This window comes from Tetrao urogallus, assembly GCF_951394365.1.
Source record: "Tetrao urogallus genome assembly, chromosome: 19".
Lineage (NCBI taxonomy): Eukaryota > Metazoa > Chordata > Aves > Galliformes > Phasianidae > Tetrao > Tetrao urogallus.
This window is the reverse complement of record NC_136832.1, coordinates 6733614-6743959: the sequence shown is the minus strand read 5'-3', so window position 1 is coordinate 6743959 and position 10346 is coordinate 6733614. Positions and strand designations below refer to the sequence as shown.

The 10346-nt window shown below is 56.8% G+C and overlaps 1 protein-coding gene across 1 annotated transcript; it reads right to left on the bottom strand.

Annotated features, from left to right (window-relative positions):
* Positions 1-5059: 5059 nt before the first annotated feature.
* Positions 5060-9807, bottom strand: BARHL1 (BarH like homeobox 1; the record flags this gene model as incomplete). The annotated part of the gene is given in 5 exon segments (XM_079544791.1): positions 5060-5354; positions 6478-6700; positions 9377-9523; positions 9526-9756; positions 9759-9807. Coding segments are annotated over 5 exon segments (945 nt in total).
* Positions 9808-10346: the final 539 nt, after the last annotated feature.

The following is a 10346-nucleotide window of genomic DNA, read 5'->3' as shown; positions in this document are numbered from 1 at the left end:
GCCAGGACCTCCCAGTCATTTGCTGCACAACCTGCTGGAGTTACCTCAGCCAGAGGTCAGGCTGGTCTGCCAGACTGACTGACGTGGTTCAGTTTGTCAGGCAAAATGGGGAGGGGTCTTGGGGATGCTGACCTCCTCCTTCTTATCCCATAGTTCCAAATGGAATTGAATCCAGACATGTCCTGTTGCACTGCTGCAATTATATGTGGCTTCCTGAGGATGCAGCTTGTTTCTAAGGTGATATTTTGCGAGAAAAATAAAAGAGTTTAATTACGGTTTTCTGAGAAATGTGGTGTCTGTGTAACCTCAGAGTGAGACAAGCGTGTTCAGAAAGGAGACTTTCCTATGTAGAGGACCCATAGAAACACTCTACAACCTGTTTGCTTGCTTATTTTTAGCCAGAGAAGCAGTGGTGGAGAAGGTGTTCAAGGTGCACATTTAGGAGGAGGGAGAGGAGGCTGCTGCTGTCCAAGAGGATACTCTGCTCCTGTTACAGGTAACAGAGTCGCTGCCACCTTCCCTCTGTGCACGGGGGCAGAAGCTGCCCCTGGACACCGTTACTCAAATGCTGCCACCTCCCAGCAGCGTCCCCAGTTTCAGTGAAATTGGTCTGCTTTTGGAGAGCTCTTCAGTGTGATGACACACGGTCCCTTTGGGGCAGAGCTCATGGGCACAGAACTTCATGTCAAAAGTCTGAGTTTGGGAACAAACGTTGTCACCGTAGGAAGGAGCCAGAGTGGAATCCAGCAATCTCCAAACTTCTCCTTGCCTGCAGCGTATTGTCATCCCTAATTATGAAATGCAGAATATGTATGAAATGTCTCACCTCTCTGAACATGAAAGCCTTTGCAGAGCCTTGCTAACGCTTCCCACTGCTAACCCAGGCTTTCAAGGTTCTCCCTGCTTTGGCTAGGCCTCGCACTGTGCTTCATTTCAGTGTGTCCCAAGCCAACAGTTTTCATTTTGTGCTTTTACCAGGTGTTGTTTTTCGGGTTTTTTTTCTTCATTCCTCCTTCTCTCATCAACCAATACTGACTGAGAAAAGGGACACGGTGTGATCCTGAACACACCAAGGATGGCACTCGTTCCCCGTTGCCCAGCATGGGGAGACTGAGCTCCGGTGGGTCAGGAGTTTGTGTGGGGCCAGCAGGGTTCCAAGCAGGAGACTGCAAAGCCCTACAGGTGCTCACCCACCTCACTGTGCTGCTCCCAGCACCCCAGCAGTCCTGAGCCTTCCTCCAGGGTGGGGACAAAGTGCAGCCCATCGGTGTAACGTGGAGCCAGAGGGGGGTTCCAATCCAGCAGCAAAAGGGGACAAAGTCACGAGAACAAAACCCACTTTGTGAATACAGAATTGAGGGCACCTCCTGTTGGGTTGTAGTGAGTCATGCTAAAGGCTGTAGGAGGGAATAAATCAGTCCGAAAGTATTTAATTTCTCAAGTGAGTGCAACTCTTGAGAACCAAAATGCTTCTCCTTTCCTCCCAGGCAATTACCAAACAGAACGCTGATTTTACTGCAGCACTTTTCTGACTGCTTAAGAAAGATGTTAAAAGGACTCAAGCAAAACATTAATTGTATTTTTGCAGAGAGAGAGAAAAATTAATAATATTTATTAGATTAAGATAAGAACAAAACCCACCTGACTCTGTGATTACTGCTTGGCAGAGCAATCAGGTCTAAGCCAAATGTCAGCTTAGAAAACAGAAAAGAAACCCCTGAGGATGAAAATGACTCAGAGAGGGCAAAGCAGAGAGTAAGTTTGGGAAGAAGTGATCCTGTGCATGAGGGGAGAGCACCTGAGCTCCTGGCTCACTGTTAAATACGAGTCAATGGAGGCTATTGGTAAATTCACACTAACAGCAGCCATGGCCATCAGCACATCAGTGAGACTCCAGGACATTGCACTGCTGCTGGCATGAAGTGGGCATGGGAACCTTATGAACAATGATGAATAACATGATGATGTTTTTTCAGCTTCATCTTTGTTAGCAGGGGGCTCTGGGCTAACGGGGTGGTTAGGGAAAGGAGGAGGAGATTGTTAACAGGAAAAAGAAAGTCTTAGAGGCGGTGGGCTCACCTGAAGCTAAGCCCAGCTGGTTTGCTCTTAAACTTCAGAGCCAAAGTGCAGAAAGCTGTAGCTGAGGCAGCAACTCTGCCCTTATTTACACTTGAGCAGCCCTCTGTCTGCTCTGAGCTGCCTTTATCCGTGTACCTCCCCTAATTCAGCTAGAACTTAGCTACCTGTTTGCAGTTCATTTGTGCTCAACACCCCCTTAACAGGCCAGGGCTCTGGACATGGGGCCAAACTGCAGCTCTGCACCCAGACCAGGAGGAGCTGCATGGTGGTGTGGCTGAGCTCCGCTGGCAGAGCGGTTGGACGCAGCGCTGAGGTATGTGTGCGTGCTGCGGGGTTTGGGCTGGGGAGCTCAAGAGTTAGATTGGCTCACTGAGGTGTTCAGTGGAAGCACGGCCTCGTGTGACTGTTGGCTTTCAGGCAGGTTGGTTCTGGTGGTGGCGACAAGCAGGACCTGGTTGTCCTGCAGCCTGAAGTTGGGTCTGTAACGGCGGCACTATGGAGCCTTCCTTGAGCTCCTCTGCAAATGTGGGTTTGCCTTCCCTGCTGCTTCTCCTTCTGGCTCCTTGTCCTTCCCAGCAATGGAAGCTCACATCCTATGCCCCATCAGGCCGGACTCCTTGCCCTGCAGCCAAAGCACCCTGAGTGTGGAAGCTTTGGGAGAGGGAAAAGCAGAACAGGGACCTCAATGTGGAGGGCACAGCTGAGCAGTCAGACACCAGGCACCCTGTGCCCTGCTGCTGAGGTGGCTGATCAGGGGAGAAAGCAACAGAACCTCTCTGCTATGTTAGTTTATGTCCTCCATCAGCACGGTGAGGGGACTGGAGCAGCTCCGAGCTCTCCATTTTGGTGTAGCATCGCCTGCATTCAGACAGAACAGTAAAACAGCAGCTAAAACCACTTCTGGTGGTTTCCTTCCATTTGTGTGTCTCTCAGTGTGTTGGCAAAGCAGCTCTCGGCCTTCACCTGCTCCCCATGCCCCGGTTGAGGCTATGGGGCCAGGAGGGGTCGGCAGTCAGGAATGGATCTGGGGGTCCTGGGTCTGCACGGGGGGCGCTGAGCTCCCCCACAGCCGATGCCTCTCTCAGAGCAGAGCCCACCGCGCACAGCACCTCTCCCAACCCTTTTCTCTTTGGGAGCTGCCTTTGTTTGGCTGCCGGGAGGTCCCTCGAACCCACCACCCTTCCAGATGCGAAAAGGCAAATTGGGATACCGCAATTAGCGACGTGTAACGAAGCCTTGTACTTCGTTAATGTCGGAGGAGGAATCAGCCGCGGCTACAAGGACAATTAAATCTTAGATAGCTCCTTTGATTCGCGTTCCTGCTGTGCGGATGGGAGGAAGGCTGCCTGCCCGCTCCTCGCCTTCCCTTTCGCCCCGCGGAAAGCACACCCACTGCAAGTTGTCCTTTGATCGATTTTTAATATGATTTTAAAGAGTTTTGTTTGGGCCTCATTCTTATTCAATGAGATTAATTTAAAGCACTTATCCCCTGGGTTTAAGTCAATCCATGTCGGATTGGGGACGGGGTTTGTTGCCCGCGGAGGGGGCTGTTTGCAGGGCGCTCTGAAAGACTCCTTTCCCACTTCATTAACCCGGAGCTGGGAGAAACCCCCCCCCCCCGCCCTCTCAACCCCCCCAATTCTTCCTCCTCGCCGAGGTTCGGGGATTTACCAAACTCCCCCATTCACATGCAAAGGATCCGCTCCGGCCACAAAAGCCGGGGCTCTCCGCTCGGAGCGTGGCCGCGCATTTCTCGGAGCCCCCAACCCAAAGCTCCGGGGACGGGGCGGGGAGAGGCGCGGAGTTTTGCTCTGATTCGGGGGGATGCGGGGGGAGGTTCGGGGCCGACCGCAGCCCGCAGCCCATCTGTCGGCTCCCGGAGCCCGAGAGCCGCTGCCCGGCTGTCCCGGAGCAGCTGCCTGGCCCACGGCCTCAACCATCTGAGCGACACTTTTCAAGGGTGGAAACAATCCATTTTCCAAAGCGATCATTTAAAGCACTTAAGCAATTATACGCTTAAGATTAGCGTTAATAATTCACCGGGCGGATGCCGGCAGTGGGAGCGAACCCCGCTTTCCCCCGAGGAGGGGGGGGGGGGGGGGGCAGAAAGCCCGGCGCAGGCAGGAGCCGTTCGTGTGTAAAGAAGTTTATTTTCACATTTAAAAAAGGGGGGGACGGAAGCGGGAGCTGCCCCCGAGCTCCCCCCGCCCCGGCCGGGCCGGCCCCGGGATACAGACGGACAAAGCATCACTTACACAAATACGCCCTCAGGGTTCACAAATAAATAATTCATATACATTTTGCGCACCGTATTTACATTCGCCGCTTTTTGTTTCTTTTTTTTTTTTTTTTTTTTTTGGTGTTTTTCCTTCCCCCCCCCCACCCCCCTTCTTTTCTTTTTTCTTTTTTTTTTTTTTCCCCTTTTTTTCCTTATTATTATTATTTTTTGTTCCGGTTACGGAGCTCCCAAAGTGTCGCTGCGGCGGAGGTTGGGGTTCGGTACCCCCCTGGCTCTTCCCGATCCCGGAGCGGAGCCGGGACGGTTGGGGAGGGGCCTCCCCGGCTCCGGCCGTACTGGGGGTCGGGCCGGGCAATTGCTTGGAAAGAAGCCTTCCAACCCCCCCCTCACCCCGAGCAGCCCCTCCCCGTGCCCCCGGTGCAGCCTCGGATTGGGCGGGGGGCTGGGGAGGGACCCACATCGCTGCCCCCCGAGGGCACAACGGAGTAAAGCGACCGCAGTCCCGGAGCCCCCGGGTTGGGGGGGGGGGGGAGCGGCTTTTTCTGTTCTTTCGTACTTCGTATATTAAAAAAAGGTGGTGGTGTGTGCGTGTGTGTGTGTAGAGGGGGGGGAGGGGGTCTCGTTTTTTATATATATATATTTATATGTAGGGGGGAAACGGGAGTCTTTCGCTTGCTCGAGGCCCCAGGGCTGGGCTGGCCCTCTCCGGCCCCCCCCACGCCCGGGGATCGGGGCCGGGGCTCACCGGGGCTGCGCGGCCCGGGGCAGAACGCCGGGCAGCGGGGGTAGGGGCGGGGGGGGCTCGCTGCCGCCCTGCAGTCCGTGGATGAGGATGCGGGGCACCAAAGGTCTCTGTAGGGCCGGGGGCGGAGCGCTGGGTCCGCGGTACAGGTAGAGGGCGGCGCCGGGGTCCAGGTTGGAGACCAAACTCTGCGGGTAGAAGTAGGGCGAGGGGAACATCCTCTGCAGGGCTGAGTAGTTGCCAGCCTCGGCCAGCAGCTCCAGGCCCACCGCCGTCTGCCTTTTCCATTTGGTCCTGGAGGGGGGACAAGCCGAGACAGGGGGGTCAGGGATGGGGATGCTCTGAAGGACGCTCCCTGTTCTTCCCCCCCGCCCTTGCGTATCCTCTTCTCTCAGGCTCCGCTCCCTTGCTGCTGGATCCCGGGGCGTCCGGGATGGGATGGGATGGGATGGAGGGACGTAGCCCTCATTAACGGGACGAGAGGATTTAGCTGTCCCCGGGCAGCCCGGAGGCACGGGAGCCCTAAAGCGGCCGCGAGACAAATCACTGCGTTCCAAACCGCGACCGATACGGTCCACCTTTCCTGGTGCGCAGCCCGCGGGTAACGAATCCCGCACCGCGTTGGGTGCATCTCGTGCGGGACGCGCACCGGGCAGCTCCGCCGGCACCGAACCGCGGGGCGATGCGCAGAACCGGCACCGCAGTTCTCCCAAATCAGCGCGGAGCGCTCCGGGCCGCCTCTGGGGTCGGGAGTGACGCTGCTGGAAGGAACCGCGGTGTCGGTGCTGTGCATTCGTTTGCGATCTGTATGTGTGGGTGCGTGTGTACGTGTACGTATGTATCTCTTAAATTTACACATAGACCGCGCCGTCCCCACACCGCCTAAAAGCCCCGACGAGTTGGCAGAGCCGCCGGGCATTGCAGAGAGTGAAGTGGGGCTGAAATCGGAGGGGGAGAGGGTTAAAATGTGGGGGGAGAGAGTGGTCGGGGGGGGGGCTCGGTGTCCCTCGTTCCGTCGGGTTTGGGGACAGCGCCGACGGGGCCGTCTGGTGAATCAGTCGGAGCCGTCAAATGTCTTCAACCCTTTTACGGTTTCGTCGCTGAAGCGCTAAACCTATTTCCCCCGGTAAATTATTCATCATAATAATAATTGTGTAATTACTGTAAGGGGTGTTAATTATTGATGCCCAAAGCAGTAATTGGTATCTATTATTAATGGGCCGATGTGTTATGCTGTTGTGTTTCGCTGGAAGCCCGCTGCTCTCCGCCGGCTGGGGCTGGGGGTGCGCGTCCCCCCGGTTGCGGGGCGGGGCGGTGCGGGATGCAGAACCGCTGCGCTCGGGGCTGCGGGGCCGGGAGAGGGGCAGGACGGGGCCCGGCGCGGTGAGGCGGGAGGGGACGAGCGGTGCGTTTTTACCTTCTGTTCTGGTACCACGTTTTCACCTGCGTGTCGGTGAGGTTGAGGGAGGCGGCCAACTCCATCCTGTCCTGCACGCTCAGGTATTTCTGCCTCTCGAAGCTGCGCTCCAGCTGGGCCAGCTGGTGGTCGGTGAAGGCGGTGCGGGCTTTGCGAGGCTTTTTCAGCCGCACCGGGGGGCTGTCCCGGGAACTGGAAATCTCCCGGTCCCCTTCTTCTTTCACTGGGCCGAGAGGAAGGAAGAGAGGCCGAGTCAGGGCAGGAAGAGACTGGAAACGCGCTCAGAAGAAAGCGGCAAAGCGCGGTAGCAACAAACGGGAGCAGAGAGTTCGAGCACCGCGCGGATTCCCGCAGCGTTTGTCCCGCAGTTCCCTCAATTCGAATCGCGGGGCCTCGCGTTGCGGTGCGGTGCGGTGCTGCCTGGGCCGCCGGAGCCCCAGCTGCGCCGCTCCGCCCGGCGGGCAGCAAACCCCGCAGGTCGCTTTTTCTCTTATTTAAATACATTTCCCACATTTTTTAATTTTTCCTTTCCCTTATTATTTTCTTTTCCCTTTCCTTTTATCTCTTTTCTTTTCTTTTCCTTTTTTTTTTCTTTTCTTTTTTTTTTTTTTTTTAATTTCTATTTAAATCATTTTTAAATCCCCAAACAAACCCAACCCCAAAATAAAGATGCTGAGGCAACGTATGTTTAAAGAGAAAAGTCTCCGGGCCCGGAGCCTTCGGCCTCCCGGAGCCTCACAACGAAATGCTGCGGGATGACCCCGCTTGGGCCGTTTTTTAGCCTCTAACGAGAGGTCGGGGGCCGCGGTTCGGTACCGGTGCTGCGCGCACCGGAGGGGATTTACGCTGCGAAACATCAGCGAGAAACAGGAAAACAGCAGAGAGGAAAAACATACGTTAAAAAAAGAAACCAAAAAAAACAGAAAACGGGGGAGGGAAAAAGCTTAAAATGAACAGAGAGAAAACAAAATAATCATTAAAAAAAAAAAAAAGGAAGAAAGAGTCCGTGTTGGTGCTCGCCGTGCCCTCCCTCACCCCCTCCCGAAGGATTAGGTGGCAGAAATCGGCGTCCGCGGGTGTTTGCGGGTTTATGTTAAATTTCCCGGCGGTGGGGGTTGGTGGGGCCGGGGCTGCGCGGGCCGCGAGCTGATGCCTCTCTGTAGGAAGACAATAATCCCGTTAATTGAGCCACCGGGGAGCGAAAGCCTTCAGCCGGAACCCTTCGCTCCGGCCGAGCGGGCACAGTGAGCTGGGGGGTTGGGGGGGGGAAGGAAGATGAGGGCAGCGGGGATGGGGGGTCCGGGTCCGTCCCAAAGTTTGGCGGAGTTTCTCCACCACACTCCGGGAAAATCAAATCCGCCACCCTGCAGCTCCCAAAAAAGTTCCCTGGGCGGCTCCGTGTTTTGTGCCCCGGCCGCTCCGAGCTGCCATAAGGACAAAAGCACGGATCTGAGTTGCGGGATTCGGGCCGTTCCGGGTTCTGGGCGCCCGCGCTGCCCCTCCGTGCGTGAACTCGGGGGGTTGGCCGGGAAAGGCGATGTCCGAAGTGGCAAAAAGGGGTCGGAGGAGCTGCGGCCCTCCTCTGCTGCCCCATTTACGCGAAGACTTTCAACTCCAATCGGGCACTGTTTTTAATCCTAGTTAAAACGTATTTATTCTGTGTTTGTTTGTTCGTTTTTTAAGGCTTTCTCCCATTCCAGCAGGGTTTTTACCTCCATGTATGCAGAGTTTTCACTCCGTTTAACTAAGGCTTTTCCCCCATGACAGCGGTGTTTTCTCTCCTGTTTAAGCAGGGTTCCCCCCATTTAAGCTCTCTCCCCGCCTGCAGACGGCCCCGCTCCGTTCCTCCCTCCTTTCCTCTCTCGCTTTTTCCAGGCTCGGCCCTTTTTTTGGGAAAGGGGGTAAAGGCTGCGAGAATTGCGGGGGGAGAATTCAGGAAGCGTAAAGAAACCCCCCCAAAAAACAGCATCTTCCCCCCCACCCCAAAAAGAAACAACCAACCAACAAACAAAAAAAGTATAAACCAAACCAACCAAAGAAAACCAAACCATCTTCCCCCCCCCCCCCCCCCCCCAGCAATAAAGCAAACAAACAAACAAACTCAAGATCCGCGGGGAGGATCGCGGCCGTTTTCGATCCCTTCGCAGCGCCGGTGCCGATCCCCGCTGCCCCCCCGCTCACTCCCAGCCCCGGCCCTCGATCACAACGAGAAGCCCCCCGGCGTTTCGGGGCTCTTCGGGGCCGCCCCCCAGGCCCTACAATTTTTCCGGTTGGAAGTGTCGTTTTTATGTGTTGTTTTTTTTTTTTGCTGGGGCGATGAGAGCGAGAAGGACGGGGGCTGCCGGCAGAACGGGTTCCGGGGGGGCGATCGTCGATGCCGACCCCCCCCGTGCTGCTCCCGTTCCTCCCGGCCCGGGCGGAAGCTGTGGGGGCCCGAGAGGCCGCAGCCGCTTCCCCGCAGCCCTGGGGCTGCCGTGCTCCTTTCCGAACCATCTCCAAAACAACACCGGGAATAACACCGATAATACAAATCGGATCAATCTCGCCGGCTTTTCTTATTCGTTTCTTCCCGGAGCAGGGGAAATACCCGGCAAAACCCGTGATTATTTCATTTAGCATTATTATTTCTTTTCTTGTATTTTCCTCGCTTTTTTTTTTTTTTCCCTGGCGGTTCTCCCTTCCTTTCTCCCCACGGATAGGAACGAAAGAACCGAATTCTGTCCGCGGAACCTGGCGCTGCGAACCCCCCAGGCGCCCCCGGCCCCGCGCCGCGCACGGCCCCGTCGTTCCCTCCCGAAGTTTCCCCAAGTTGGTGCCGAGCCCGCTCGAATTTCGGGGGTACCCCGGTTCCCCCACCCTTTTATCTCTGGGGCCCCGCAAAAGGCTGCGCTGCTCTTACCTTTGTACTCGGAGTCCGAGGAGGAGCTGCTGGTGGTTTTTTCCATTTTCTCCCTAAAGTCCTCTCCGGGTTTGGTGGGGATCCTGCCCGCCGCCTCCTGCCCGCCGTGAGGTCCATTGGTGCTGGAGTAAGGCGCGCAGGCGGCAGGGGTTTGCAGTCGGCCAGGATGTCTCTGATGAGGAAGGAGGAGGTGACGGTTCGGGACTGGGAGGGAGCCGAGAGCTGCCCCGGCTGCAGGTGCGCGTCCAGGCCCGGCCGCACCGCCGCCTCCGGGGAACGCGGAGAGGGGCACCCGCTGCTGCCCTCCGAGCGGGGGCTCAGCTCCAGCGGGGAGCGGCCGTCGCCCACCAGCGGGTCCCCCTTGGGCACGGCCGGGCTGCGGCTCGGTGCGAGAGGATGGAGTCGATCCCGAAGCCGGTGGAGCCCTCCATGGCCCCCGCGAGGTGCCGGCGCTCACACAGGCATTGGCGGGGAGGGCGCGGCGGAAGCGGGTTGGTAATTAACAATAACGGCGACGACAACAACAAAAAGCGAAAGGAAAAAAAAAAAAAAAAAAAAAAGGAAAAAAAAATCTAAAAGGAAAAAAAAAAAAAAATAGATCGAAGTTCAGCTTGAGATCGGGCAACAATTGCTGCAGGGCTCTCCGAGGCGCCGCGTGTTACATCCAGGGCTGCTCCGTCTTCAGCATCGCGCCCAGCTGCACTCAGACAGACAGACAGGAGAGGGGGGGAGAGGGAGGCAGAGTCAAACTTTGGCCGCCGAGGGGGTGGGGAGGGGGGGAACGGACCCCGACCTCACCGGGGCCCCTTCCCGGCCACCCCACCCTTGCCCGGAGCCGCGGGGCTGGGGGCTGCCAGCCGGTGGTGGGGAGGCAGCGATCGATAGTGAGGGGCTCCGCAGCGCCTTAACCACTTAATGATCCAGAAATCAACGGGGAGGGCGAGGGGAGGGCGGAGGGGGTGGGAGCCTT